General features: G+C 31.3%; 6 protein-coding genes across 7 annotated transcripts; 3 read left to right on the top strand and 3 right to left on the bottom strand.

The window, feature by feature from the left end:
* Positions 1–3419: 3419 nt before the first annotated feature.
* On the top strand, positions 3420–5761 carry LOC107069754 (uncharacterized). Its single transcript, XM_015327310.2, has 5 exons — positions 3420–3905; positions 4049–4897; positions 4962–5108; positions 5188–5421; positions 5496–5761. The coding sequence occupies exons 1-5, from the start codon at positions 3843–3845 to the stop codon at positions 5520–5522; spliced, it is 1320 nt and encodes a 439-aa protein (XP_015182796.1). The 5' UTR covers positions 3420–3842; the 3' UTR covers positions 5523–5761.
* Positions 5762–5857: 96 nt separating this feature from the next.
* LOC107069761 (iron-sulfur cluster assembly 2 homolog, mitochondrial) lies at positions 5858–7120 on the bottom strand. The gene is made up of 3 exons (XM_015327324.2): positions 6771–7120; positions 6366–6590; positions 5858–6275 (listed from the first exon to the last, which is right to left on the bottom strand). The coding sequence occupies exons 1-3, from the start codon at positions 6845–6847 to the stop codon at positions 6098–6100; spliced, it is 480 nt and encodes a 159-aa protein (XP_015182810.1). The 5' UTR covers positions 6848–7120; the 3' UTR covers positions 5858–6097.
* A 142-nt stretch (positions 7121–7262) lies between these two features.
* Positions 7263–8634, bottom strand: bai (transmembrane emp24 domain-containing protein bai). Its single transcript, XM_015327323.2, has 5 exons — positions 8315–8634; positions 8032–8161; positions 7849–7919; positions 7615–7741; positions 7263–7512 (listed from the first exon to the last, which is right to left on the bottom strand). The coding sequence occupies exons 1-5, from the start codon at positions 8492–8494 to the stop codon at positions 7391–7393; spliced, it is 630 nt and encodes a 209-aa protein (XP_015182809.1). The 5' UTR covers positions 8495–8634; the 3' UTR covers positions 7263–7390.
* A 242-nt stretch (positions 8635–8876) lies between these two features.
* Sgt1 (suppressor of G2 allele of skp1) lies at positions 8877–10436 on the top strand. Its single transcript, XM_015327322.2, has 5 exons — positions 8877–9069; positions 9171–9281; positions 9369–9567; positions 9651–9850; positions 9978–10436. Exons 1-5 carry the CDS (start codon positions 9028–9030, stop codon positions 10083–10085), a joined length of 660 nt encoding a protein of 219 aa, XP_015182808.1. The 5' UTR covers positions 8877–9027; the 3' UTR covers positions 10086–10436.
* LOC107069757 (mitochondrial potassium channel) lies at positions 9978–11824 on the bottom strand. Of its 2 annotated transcripts, none has more exons than XM_015327318.2 (2): positions 11436–11824; positions 9978–11336 (listed from the first exon to the last, which is right to left on the bottom strand). In XM_015327318.2, the coding sequence occupies exons 1-2, from the start codon at positions 11559–11561 to the stop codon at positions 10626–10628; spliced, it is 837 nt and encodes a 278-aa protein (XP_015182804.1). In that variant the 5' UTR covers positions 11562–11824; the 3' UTR covers positions 9978–10625. The 2 variants fall into 2 exon arrangements, with proteins under 2 accessions (XP_015182804.1, XP_089032029.1); XM_089175903.1 differs by having other exon boundaries at positions 9978–11363; positions 11436–11821.
* A 272-nt stretch (positions 11825–12096) lies between these two features.
* Positions 12097–14562, top strand: Gmd (GDP-mannose 4,6 dehydratase). Its single transcript, XM_015327316.2, is given in 8 exon segments — positions 12097–12287; positions 12421–12663; positions 12753–12945; positions 13006–13109; positions 13111–13239; positions 13311–13526; positions 13606–13674; positions 13767–14562. Coding segments are annotated over 8 exon segments (1071 nt in total). The 5' UTR covers positions 12097–12233; the 3' UTR covers positions 13830–14562.
* The last annotated feature ends 18 nt before the right edge of the window (positions 14563–14580 follow it).

The following is a 14580-nucleotide window of genomic DNA, read 5'->3' as shown; positions in this document are numbered from 1 at the left end:
AAAAAAGTTTTGTTCAAATCTTCTGACTAGATATTAGATGGATCGAGCGTCGATCTAATTTTAGAGCCCACCTAACGATGGACCCAACCCTGAAGGGAGGCAAGGAAAAGGTAAAACAGGTTTCAGCAGAACTAACGTACGTTAGTATGGGAGCATAGAAAAAGCTGCTCAATGAAGCTTGCGAGGACGGAAAATCGAAGCGATCGACGTCAACCAAGAGCTTTGATCGCTCGGCCGAGCCTTCTTTCTCGACACGTGACCGAGTCTAATTCCGATTACGAGAGAAAGATAGAAATAAAGAGATAGTCAGCGTACAAGCACGAAAATGCAAATATCCCCTAGTATATATACGTGATTATCTATTGGCTTGCCAATGCGAAATTCATCGATATCAATTATCGCGTTCCACGAATAATTTCGACTGAATATTGAAACAAAATTCTTCTTTCCCACCTTTCTCTTTTTTCGCATCAGAAATTCGAGGATAGACACGATAAATAGCCTTCGATGACGTCGTAGGATCCTTTTTTTTTTCGCTTTCATCAGATCACGAAGGTGTCGCACTTGAGCGACGTTACTTTACATGGTTTCTAAACGTGTAGATAGAAAAATATTTATGTATATATAAAAGACGATCTAATAATTATCGGATACCTAAGAATATCTATTCGATCGATCAAAAAGTTAATTGGTTAATATATGGACTTTCATTTCAACCATTAAATCATATTACAATATAAAAACATATTTCTCTCATGTAAAGTCTACAAGATATAATGGTTTATTAAACAAAGATATTAGAAATATTTGGAAGAACGTAGGATATGTATAATGATCGTTTCTAGACTAACCGCAGGATCGTTTTACCATAAATTACATGACCGCCGCGAATGCCGACATAGTTTGCAAGAGAATCTATGAACGGTTCTCGACTGAAAACAAATGTACCTTCGCAAGTATTTGCATTAAGATAACGAACTTTCAACTAATGAGCTTGCCTAATATCATGACAAAATATTAGCGAACAAACAAATAATTTATTCTGCTTTAAAATTATAAACAATTGAAATGAAAACTTCTTTAGAATCGGTGAAACGGAAATACGTCATTAAAAACTGTGACTTTGAGAGTAAATTTGTGCTGTAAATAAGTAAAGTGCATTAAAATATTAAAATAATTGTTATTTAATAGATAGAAGTTTCTATTGTTGTTTAAAATCATCTAGTATATGATCGGAGTACCGTCCTCTTCGAAATTCACCTTCAGACCAACGGGTTGTCCTCTATCAAAATTCTTCTATTCAATGTAGTTTATATGACTTTTCAAATGTCTTGCATGTATATAACGGGTGTATTACTTGTAATAAATAGAAATTAAGATAAAAACGTTCTGATTTTTGTATTTTTTGTATTCTAATGTAATTTTTTTATCACACCTGCGCAGTGATAGCTTAAATTAAATTGACCGACTCTAAAGAAGTTTTCGCTTGAAAAAAAAAAAAAGGAAAAAGAAACCTGTTGCAATGAAATACTTTAGACAACATTGTCCAATCGTTATAATGGATTTTTTCTTATTCGTTTTTTTCTATTTGAAATGAAAATTGTGAAGAATTATTGTTCACTCGATACAGACGAATAACGAGGACTAGCAAAAGTATTTAAATGAACGTTAAGACTCATTCCCTCTCGATTCGACTTACAAAATCTCAACATTTCAACGGTCGTAGCACGTTTTCTTCCTCACGCGCGAATCACGTCCTGCATACCTAAATGTGCAATTAGCTCCGCGTGTAATTTTACTTCGGACACGGTATCGCGTTTCGCATAAACACCAACGGTCGATAAAAAAAAACAAATGAAGGGAAAGAGATGGAGAGAAAGGACACGTAATTAAACATGAATGACACTCTTGTACACCCTACTACGAGTGTGTAATCATAAAAAGATGAGAGACAGTGAAAGTGAGACAGAATCAAATCTCAAAAGTTTAGAAAAATCTTACAGATTCGTAAGGAAGCAATGAACCTGGATAAAGATAGAGTCGAGAGGGAAATATAGAAAGAGATGAAGAATATAAACCGTCCTTTCTAACAGACTTTCAGAATGTTTAATAAGCGACATCAGCGTGTCTGTGGTTTTCACAAAAGCGGAAATGTAAATTCAGCGTTTTCGCCGGCATAAAAGGCTTGCAGGAGCCTTCGGAGGGTGGAGAATGTTCCTTCTTGTATAACCGGCATTAAAATTGCAAACTGTGCAATGGACTATCTCCCTATTCATTCTCTTTCTCTCTCTTTCTTAGTATTTCTCTTTCTATATATATATATATATAATCTCGTCGATCTTCTTTATCAGCAATCAGACTTGTCTTCGGATGTCTTCGAGTATTGACACGCAAATAACAAAATCGAAGGACGACACAAAACGATAGCAATAAATGCTGCTTATCTTCGAGTTATAAATCGTAAGACTTTGATAAATATATCGACAACGTAATTTTTATTATATTACTTGCTTTCTATAGTTAATCCTCGTATGTAACTTTGCGTTCATATTCTAGACATAACTGATAAACAGAATTAGATACATTATATTCTTATTTAGATTCCTATTATTCTCTACAAGGTTAAATGATCAAAGTGTTTACTATATGTTTAGTGTTTACTTATATCGCACGCTGCTAAGGTATTTCGTAACGTGTTTAAATCTATTACAAACGTACTTGGAAAAAACGCATTTCTAATAAAAAAAAATTGCAATATTTTGTTCTAGGCCGATAAGAACAAATACATAGGATTATTTTAAATTAAACGATTATCTATCGAGAGATGTTCGCCAAGCGATCATGACAGAACATTACAAGAAACTGCAATAACAGTAGTATTAGTAATACAGTAATATATCTAGTTCTTCTTACCTGTTAGAACCTTACTGTTAGATTATTTGTAAATGAAACGAACTTTGTTCCAGGCGTCGATGAAAATCTTGCAAAAAAAGTCCACCAATATTAAATTATAAAGGACAAACTTGCACAAAACTCAACGTAACTATATGAAATTGGACAGCAAGTGCCATGATTGTTTTCGCGCGTTCCAAACGATCCTACCAATCAACGCGACTGTTTCGAGTGTCATCTATCGGTAGAAATAAGAAGCGTTTACTTGGACGAACAACCAATTGATATTAAGCACGAGATTTTCAAATCTACCGCGAATATTGTTTATATTATATTGAATTAAAATGAATGGTAAAAAAAATATAATAAATATGAAATTATCGATTTATATAGCGTTCCTCCGTATTATCAACCGATCGTGAGAATTAAAGACAAAAAGTAGGGATTTTTGTGGATGTAAATTGGATGTAAATCTTTCCTACTGTCGGTGAAGTACCGATTGAATAAAATCCAAATAAATCCGTAAAATATAAGGGTGATTAAGTTGTTCCCGATGCAGCAGCGGCGACGGCGTATCTTGACAATTGGCTGTCATTTGACGGTGGTGTGTGCTGTTGCACCGAGTATCAAATTCGATATATAAAAGATAAGAAGATACTGGGACGTTCTGTTTAAGCTCTTCGTGCATGCTTCGTGCTCGTTTAGTGCTTGCTTGTAAGCTTTCGTAACTGATACGGTGTCTCACATAGTGTGGCTTCCTTGAGTTCGATTGTTACTTACTCCACAGACTTATGAACTATTCGCGGAAGGTGTCATTTACGAACGGGGTTGATGTATGCCTTAAAACAGGAAGTACTAGGCAACAAATATTATAACAATGCTAGATTGTTAAATTGATATATACACGAAATTAGAGTAGCACGATAAGAACGTGACGGTAGAGTCAAGTTATGGAGGGAGTCGATGGGCAACTGCAAACAAAATATCAAAAGATAGCAACGGAATATTCGAAAGTAAGTAAATCCAATGTAACTACGTAAATCTACGTTTGAATAAAAATCTTATCGCTTACCATCTGTTACTTCTTCAATCTATACAGCCATATTTCTTTGAAGGATAACTATTTAAACCTGTGGAATAAATACTTTATTCACAGATTCGTGCTCAGGCGAACGTTCTAAGAAAGGCTGTGATAGATGAACAAGCACGTAATGTGGAGATACGTGAACAATTAAAAGAGAAAGAAGTAGAATTTCGTAGAGCGGAACAAGAAATAGATAGTCTGACTTTTCGCAATCAACAGTTGACCAAACGAATAACTGTATTGCAGGATGAACTTGACAAAGCACAAAATAAATCTAGGAAAGGGAAAAGCAAGCTATCGGATAATAATACTCAAGTACCTGTCTCATCGAACCATATCTTAGACGAAGAATTTCAAAAGAAGATAGTTGAGAATGCTCAATTGCTTTCGCAAATAGCAGATAAAGATAGTGAAATTGAAAGTTTAAGCGAAAGAATACAAGAATTGGAATATAAGTTGGAACACGTTGAAAAATCTAAAGTAGAATTAGATTGTCAACATCGCAGAGAAATAGATAAATTGGACAGGGAGAGAAATGATTTACAGAGAAAACTTAATGAAAAGCAAAGACAAGAAGAAACTATATCTTGGTCTAGTACTGAAGGCAAGAGGGAAGGATACGATGGTGAACAAAGAGCAGGACTTTCTAATCATTATCAAATAGATTCTTCTCCGGTTTCATCGCCATCTCCATCACGTAGATCATCTAAATCTTTAAACGATAGTAAAGTTCAAAAATTAACAGACGAAAGAAATGATTATGAATCTTCCAAATCTTATGACATAGAAAAAGAACTGCATCATTGGAAAACACAATATCACATGATTAAAATAAAATACGATGAATACGAACATAAGGAACAAGAAGCAAATGTATCAGTCGCTAAAGAATCTCTCAATCCTGTGGAAATAAATAATATGGTAGTTTTTCTTTTTATTTCCAGATTCCTTTCCTATCGTCTAACGTTTCTTGCCTTGTTTGCAGATTGGAAGATTACAGGCACCATTTGCATTACCCGAGGAAATAGAAGCTCGCGAAGCAAAAATAAGAGACTACTTTCTTGACGAGATTAATAAATTAATAATGGAAAAACACATTTGTCATGTTAAAAATTTGGCCATGGCTGCTAATGTAATTACAGAGACCTTTACATTATTTCTTCTTAATATTTGAATTTTTGATTACAAAATGATGATATCTACTATTTTAGAGGGAAGTGATAAATGTACATTTGGAAACGTGTGAATCGAAAAGAGAAAAATGTGAGTTAGCACTTTTGGAAGCTCTATCTAACTGCAATAGCTTACAAAAAGATAAAGAGACACAAGAAGGAAATTATAAAGCACAACTTAGTACCATGAGCGAACATCTTGCTAATATGAATGATAAACTTATTTGTCAGACGGAAGAAATTCAACAATTAAAATTCGAATTAGCAAACAAGGTACAAGACATTTAATACTTTGTTCAATTATATTCTAAGATATCAATTAATGTCTCTTAACTATTATGTTATAGAACAATAGGAAAGGAAAACCAAAATGATTTACATTCAGTTATTGACCACTGATCAGAGACATTCCATTGACAACATTAGTATAATCATATTCATTGATCAATTTAAAGTTATGTATATAAGGAATTCATACCAAACGAACAATATATTATCTGTCCTCATACTCTGATTTTTAGCAAGAAGGAAACAGGCTACAATGCTCTCTGATTCTGTTACGTTATGTTATGTTATGTTATTTATGAAATCAAAATAAAATATTACAATTGAATATGTTTTTTGAAAAGATTATGAAGGAAGTATTAGATAGGAAATATACGTTATTAAAGATAATATAACGGTGTAATAAAATAATACGCTTCATAAATCTAATCTCATCTACCATTGCTATTCGAAACACTTAACTTACAAACAACATTTTATAACACTTATATTTACGGTTTGTCTGTACATAAGTTTCTTATTTTGTGAATCTCGGTATATATATAATATTCACTCGAAAGAAAAAAAGGTCAATCCTAAAATAGCAGAAATTTATAAATATTACATATCTAAAGTAGTTCTCTATAAACGTATAGCTAAAAAAAAACCCCCAGTAGTAAGGAAATTAATTGATTTTGATAGAAAAACTAGCACCGCAACTACATCCCTGTTCTGCTAAAGGATTATTAATGATCCTAAATGCAGAACGTATTAACTCTGTGTGATATTCTATAGTAGCCCCTTTGATATATTCTAATGACGTTGAATCTATAATCACTTTAGCACCATCCTTTTGAAATATTCTGCAACAGAAATGCATCTATACATTTGAATCTATAGATCTATACATTTTTCACACATATCAAACACTACACTGCATTCTTAAGTCCTACTTGTCGTCTTCGTTTATGCTTGAATCCAAATCAAATTTATATTGAAATCCAGAGCAGCCTCCACCTTCTACGGTAACCCTCAAACATGCACTTTCTTTTGCTATTTCCTTGAGACGTTTCGCACAGCTATCACTGATAATCAATGCAGCAGCATCGGTGTCAACAGCAGTATTCGTAGAAACTTCATTAAGTGATGAAGCTGTGTGGACATTGCACCATGGTGCACTGTGGATTTTGAAAAGATTTAAACAATAAATCTTTACTACCGAAAAAATCATTCCTTTTATGAACAAATTTATTTTTTTTTTTTATTTCAATCAAACAACAACTCGACAAATATAAAATTTTTCAACGATAAAAATTTAAGTATGAGTAACAGTAAAATTCACATAAAGAATTACTCACGTTAACAAACGAGAAAAGTAACGATTAGATGCAAAATTGGATGAAAGACCCCAAGCCATTCGTCTTAATTTGGCCATTTTTCTAACCTAAACGTGATTTTACCGACTTGACGTGAGGTGACGGAAAAGAAAACGGTAAATAAGCAATTGTAGGTTACACAATACATTCATATCGAAATCGTTTTCATTGACCAGAAAATGCAATATGGCTGCCGTTACTGTTACGTCACAAACCGCGGCAATTTTCAAATCGTGTATTTTATTAAAGATTTATTCAATCTATTATAGATATATCTTTTGAGTCGAATAGTACACACTTATTTGATACATTAAATTGTTAATTAATTGGCATGAAAATTTGAAAATAATCGAATTAATTGTTTCGTATTTACTAGATTTATACTTAACAGATATATAAGAAATGATTAGATATCACTGTACAGTATTATTAATGATAGGCATGACATATTTATGTATTTTTAATACAATTCGATTATTTAAAAAATTATTTTATATTTCAAAATGTATTTTACACAACATACATGTCCAATATGATCCGAATTAAAAAAAATATATATATATATATATATATATATGTATAATATATATATATATATTTTTTTATTCTATTAATTTCTTTGCTCTGAAAAAACGTCTTAAATAAAAGACTTGCAAAGTAGAGAGTCCTAAAAGACAACATATAGAAAATATACTGAAATACAAGACGCGAGCATTGGTTGCCTCTGAAAGAAAAGAAAATAAATATTAATGAAAATAAATGTTTTAACATTCCAATCACATTACCACCACTTTGATCTTGACAAATAATCCAAATATGCTAATACCATTAGTATCTCTCATTTCCTCTTCATTTTTTCGCATTCTTGCAAAATCTTGTACTATGACTTCAGATAGATCTTCCAAACGTTTCAATTCTACTTCCACGGGTTTTAATTTAGCTACTTCTGCAATCTAAATTAATAATTCATATATATATAAATAAACTTGTTCATTAGCAAATTATAACAGATAAATTCAAACATCGTTTGAATTTAATTTTAATGCATTATATAACTTACACCTTCATAATTTTTTGTTTCAATGCCACGTTTTGTAGTAAGCATTATTTCTTGTTTCACGCCACGTTGATCTGGAAAAATTAATATTACAACTTAATATAATTCTGAATATATCTCCAATAATACCTCGTGTTCATAATAATGCATATTGTATATATTATATTATGGGAAATATTAACTTACGACTTGGTACACGTGAAATAAAACAAATTTCAAAGGTGTCTGCTGTTTCGGTAATAAATGAAAACTTTAATAGCTTATTATGTGGAATATCTTCCTTCTGAGAAAGGATATGTTGATTGGTATCTCTGATCTAAAATACAAATGAATAGACAAATCATTTCTAGACATATAAAAGTGACAGCGAAACTGACAGTAATACACTAGTATCAAGTAAATAATTATGACATATTGTAGGATAGTCCTTTATAATCAAAATTTTCAGGAGAATAAAAAGAACAAGTACCACGTAATCAACTTTTTGACCGAATTCTTCAGAAACAAAATATTCTCCCATAACTAATACATTTGCTTGAACATCTTCTTTTAAACACTTGTGAGTATTTGGCTCCAAGTACCAATTGATACAGTTGACATTTGTTATAATTGACATTAAAAGAAATATCCCAATGTTTAGAATTTCCATTGTTACTTTGCTTTCATTCAACAATATAAGTTAATAAATTTCTGAAATACTTGAAAATAAACGATATGTTCCTAAAAATATTCTAAGATGTATTATTCCTCAGTCAACCTTCTGATGAGTTGGCAGCCATTAGAAATTATGTGGAATTAGTATCAGTTTGCATGCCTACGTGGCGTGACGATCAAGAGAAGAAAGTTTCTTGTTAAAAAATTCCATTATGCCAGATATTATATTACAGCTTTTTTGCTAGATCATCTATTTAATATGTTATCTAATATTACAAGGCTTTAGCATAATATTACATAAAGAAAAGTATTTTATTGAAAAATATCACGATATTATAACTTTACAAGACTGAAGCGGTTGATTGGTTATTGAACTTTCGAGCTCATACCAACATTAAAAAATGATCTGTAAATATAACCAATACCAACACAATCAAACATTCGGAACAAATCGTTCTTAAGGAGCTGAAAATTCGAGAAAGCTTGTTTTCTTGTCAGTGCTCAAAAGTTTGAAATTTAATAGGTTAAATGGCCAGCGGAGATGGATCAATTAAAACTCAAGAAAATGATGTAAGGATTATTTAATTAATATTATTGCTGTTAATAACAAATGTGTTTTAGTTATTTGTGTATTTAAAAATCATATATAGCTAGCAGTGCTTTTGTTATAGATGCCAATCCCGAAGATCAAGCATGATTGGTATCAAACAGAAACACATATTATCATCACAATACTTGCCAAAAATACAGAAAGTGTAAAAATTGATTATGGAAAGACTACGGTATGTAAAAGTGCTATTTAATGTATTATATTTGTTCAATTCAATGTTCTATGTAGACCTTTTAAAGCACGTTTGAATAATTATTAGCTAAGTGTTTCAGCGAAACTACCTTCTGGTAGCGACTATAGCTTGGAATTGGACTTGGCTCATCCAGTAGTACCAGATCAATGTTCACACAAAATATTAACATCTAAAATAGAAATCAAGTTGAAGAAGCAGGATGGCATAAGGTGGAGCATTTTAGAGGGAAATCCAGTCAAAAAAGAGGTTGAACCAATACCTCCAGGTAAATTCCTTGTAAATTATTCCTTACAATTGGAAATTTGAGTATTTTTCAGCCACCTAAGTCATTCAATAATGTTTTCGAAGAAATACTTCAAAGTGGTAATCAACCACCAAAGTATCCGAGTTCTTCTAAAAAATCTAAAGATTGGAACAAGGTAGAAAAAGAAATAGAAAAACAAGAGGCAGAGGAAAAACCGGAAGGAGAAGCTGCTGTTAATGCCCTTTTCCAACAGATATATGGTAGTGGTTCTGACGAAGTTAGACGTGCTATGAATAAATCTTTTGTAAGTAGCATGCTTGATGACACAACAAATACTTCATGAAAGAAATATAATTCAAATATTATTGACATGTGAATTGAAAAATACGAAGATAGCGATGGTGATTGATTCTTTTCTTTGAATAAAACAGCTAGAGTCAGGTGGTACCGTTTTAAGTACAAACTGGTCAGTGGTAGGTAAAGGGACGGTTGAAAGAAAACTACCAGATGGAATGGAATGGAAATCATGGAATCAATAAAAAGTTTGCTTACCTAAATAAAGACACGCATAAATAATTGATGCAAATTTTTTTTGAAGTTTTTTTGAAAACATATTTTAATTAACTTATTAGAACAATTTGAAATATAACAAATTTCTGTATTGTGGAATAAGTTTTAAAACCTATTCCAATTGATCTTCTGTCAATTTTTTTTGTTTGTAATTTAATTCAATCATTGTTTCTAAAAAAATCAAATTTATACATAGTTAAAGTTTATATCGTTGAAGTATACACCTGTTTATTAATCTTAAGATTAATATAAGATTAATACAAAAATAGAAAAATAAGAAGAGAACTTGTAAGAGGACACAAATAAATTTGTTTCTTGAATTAGTATTTCAACTAATATTATATATAAGTTTCATCTATATACAGTTCTGAAAATATTAATTACTCTTTTAAATATACAATTAAATATTTAAAAAATAAACAAAACAACTTATTTTATTATCGCTACTATATTTAAATATTCGGAAAAAATAATATAGAATAAACTGTTTCACCGAAAGTTCAGCTTTTTTAGAAGTTTAACATTTTCAAGGCCAGAATAGCTGTAATTATATATAAAGCCCATTTAGTAGTTTCCCACGTATTTTGTGATTGCTCTTGTACTTGGTTTGAAGATGTATCATTAGACATTTTGCCTTCGAAATATTGTTTTAAGGAATCGAAATTTTTCTTAATATTAGATTCATTATTTTTTTGTAATAAAGATAGAATTGTCTCCATGTCCTCTGACCTTTTACTTTGATATATCAGTGAACATATAATTGATAATATTGCAGAAGTTATAGTTGCCAAGATAGTTACATACTTGTGTTTATGAGAATACATTGTTTGGGCATCGTGATATTCTTTAATAGTGGTTGTTAAATATAAAAAATTATCTTTTTCTTCTTCTTCTAATAAAATTAATTTTTCAGTAATTATACTTTGTTCTCGGAGACTATTATTTTCTTCCATCGTCAATTTGACGTACTTTGGATCCTCTCTTTTTGTGCTTAACATCTCGCTATATATTTCTTTTATTCTGTTATTTATCATAAATGCTTCTTGACGAGCAGTACGTCTCTTTTCTTGGCATTTCATTAAAAGATCTTGTAATAAAATGACTTGTTGTCTAGCTTTCTCCACGGAATGTAAACCTGTCAATTGTTGATACCATTGCCACCAAATAACGAGTCTATGTGGCATTGGTTTTTCTGATTGCAATGGTACCGCTTTAAATTCCTGTATAATATTTAAATTTTTGATATGCTAAAATACATATGATCAACATATTACCAATATCATATCATTCTATATTAAATATTTGAGTTTTATACTTACATTAGCAAGTTGATCTTTTGTGTTAGCTACTGCACTTTCAAGTTTAGCACTTACATTATTGAAAGTCTTATGCCCATAAAGAATTTTGCTTACGAAGTTTGTTAATTTTTGAATATTATTTTTCATTTTGATAAAAACACTTATTGCCGGTCATGTGTTGGATACCACCTTGGTGGTGCCAACGTTGTGGTAAAACGAATACCCTTATACACAGTATTACCACTATGAACATTTGCTTTAAATTAGAACAAATTGTTAAAAATATTCTTGACAAGAAAAAGTTTATTGTGGAAAATTAGGGACATTAAGAATACACATTTAAATATTTTACAATGTCTTTTCTTTTATCTAATACTTTCCACTTACTGGAGTAATAGGACATCATTTTATTGTCACTTCATAGCGCCATCTAGTTATGCAGCTAAAATAAAATATTAAATATTATGAAATACTTTTTTTTTTTTTATATGTAGACTGCATTTCGAATACGTTTGATAAAAGTAAGAAAAGTTGACACATTAAAAAAATATTAAGTTACATTATTGTCAGCTAAATTATACAATATGTCGACGAAGTTCGACAATTTGATTAATTTGAATTTTCGATATATCGATAGTTGCATGTTCAGTTTACTATCGAGTCGAAAGTTGATTGTACACACACACACAATCAGTGTTAGTAATGATTATTTTATTACTATCAATGCTGATAAACAGTGATAATATTACTGATACGGACGAAATACCACATTCGTTTTTTAGCATAAAAATAAAAAGGACTAATTAGTATTTGTTTAAAATGGCAACCGGAGACGATAGACGCGTGGCATTAATTACTGGTATTACTGGACAAGTAAGTTTACATTTGATATAACAAATGTCTAGCTGTCATTTTTTGTGTATTATTATAGATTAATCTAAATATCTTCAACTGGTTAATTACATTTTATTTGATTATTAATATGTATTAATTCTTGTTATTTTAGGATGGTTCTTATTTAGCTGAATTTTTATTAGAAAAGGGATATGATGTGCATGGTATTATTAGGAGAGCAAGTTCCTTTAATACTGCTCGCATTCAGCATTTATACGAGGATCCTAAGTGCCATCGCCAGGGTAAAATGAAATTACATTATGGAGACATGACAGATTCGAGTAGTTTGGTTAAAGTAATCAGTTCGGTGCAACCAACTGAAATTTATAATCTTGCAGCTCAAAGTCATGTTATGGTTGGTATAAATTTCATTAAGTATCTACGTTATAGCTAGATATCAATGATATTTTTCTTACCTAACTAATGTTTTGATATATTATCTAGGTTAGTTTTGAAGTAAGCGAGTATACTGCAGAAGTAGATGCTGTGGGAACAGTGAGATTACTAGACGCTATAAGAACGTGTGGTTTAGAAAAGTCGGTCAAATTTTATCATGCATCGACTTCTGAACTTTATGGTAGGGCAGTAGAAGTACCACAGAATGAAAAAACTCCATTCTATCCACGTTCCCCATATGGTAAGTGCATTCTGTAGAATTTTTCTATTTTTTGTAACTTATTATTTATGATATTTTTAGCATGCGCCAAATTGTATAGCTTCTGGATCGTAGTTAATTATAGAGAGGCTTACAATATGTTTGCTTGCAATGGTATATTATTCAATCATGAAAGTCCTAGAAGGGGGAGAAAATTTTGTAACGAGAAAAGTTACAAGATCTATAGCAAAGATACATTTAGGGTTGCAAGATGTTCTTGAATTAGGAAATCTTGACGCTAAAAGAGACTGGGGTCATGCTAAGGATTACGTACAAGTGAGTACTTCATTTTCACTCGAGTATTCTAATATAGATATCTATTAATTTGATTGAAACACGCGTTGCAGGCAATGTGGCTTATGCTTCAACAATCAACCCCAGATGATTATGTTATAGCCACGGGAGAAACTCACAGTGTAAGAGAATTTGTAGAGGCTGGATTCCAGTACGTTGGACGTAGTATTAAGTGGGAAGGAGAAGGAGTTAACGAAACAGGGAAAGACGTGGAGAGCGGAAAAGTATTAGTACGAATTAATCCGAAATATTTCCGACCTACTGAAGTTGTAAGGATCCAATAGCAGCAATGCTACTATGAAAGACAGATTCGATTAGCCTTATGTATATTCGATATCTTTCTTTTAGGATGTTCTTTTGGGTGATGCTACTAAAGCCAAGGAGAAATTTGGATGGAAACCGACGGTTACATTCGAGGTTTGTTTCCATTTACGTTTGGTTTGTTTTATTTTGTTCCAAAAATTGTACACTTTCAATCGATTCATTGATTATTTATTGTGCTGTTGCAGGAATTAGTTAAAGATATGATGGACTTCGATCTGAATCTAATGAGAAAAAATCCAAATGCTTAGTATCATTTTACTTTAGCCTAAATAATTACGGAAAGGTATGAAATATGTCCTATATCTTTGTATATTGTGTTACGTATGCCATAGCATATATTTATTATAAATAATCCACACGCCAGTATCACACATTACTGCATTTAAATCTACAGAGTAAGAATAGTCAAATTAATAAGGTAAGAAAGTTATAAGATTCTTTTTGAAGTATTATAAATTGTACAACAAACGAACTAGTATGAAAGCGGTCGTTCATATACAAAGTAGTTTTTATATAGAATCTACGCAATACAAGATACACTACAGACATTCATTTGATAGCATTTGAAAAAATAACGCGTTCTCTTTTATCACATTTGGTATGAGTCGTAAAGAGGTTGGTAAAGTCGTAATGCTTGCGTGCGCGTGTGCAAGGAACCGATGACTGTTTATAAATTGATTTAAAAGAAACTAAGGCTTCTTGCGAAGCGTGTATATAAATATAGGATATTTTTTACATAAGCTTTACATACAAGCTCTGCGCACAAACGGTAGGAGAAGCTGCGTACCACCGTTTTATTAAATGTCTTCCACCAAAGTAACGGCTTTCACGTCGTAGTTTTATTTGTACCTAATATATATATATATATATATATATATATATGTAATTACAATGTAATCTATATTGTATATTGTATGCTAGCTTTGTTATACATTTTAGTCTCTGTATATACAAGAAAAAAAAACGAAGACATCAATGCTATATGGAAGAAATGGTACA

Source organism: Polistes dominula, unplaced genomic scaffold (assembly GCF_049000335.1).
Source record: "Polistes dominula isolate Pdom_NZ unplaced genomic scaffold, Pdom_raw_medaka contig_32, whole genome shotgun sequence".
In the NCBI taxonomy this organism is placed as follows: Eukaryota; Metazoa; Arthropoda; class Insecta; order Hymenoptera; family Vespidae; genus Polistes; species Polistes dominula.
This window is presented reverse-complemented; position numbering and strand designations above follow the sequence as displayed.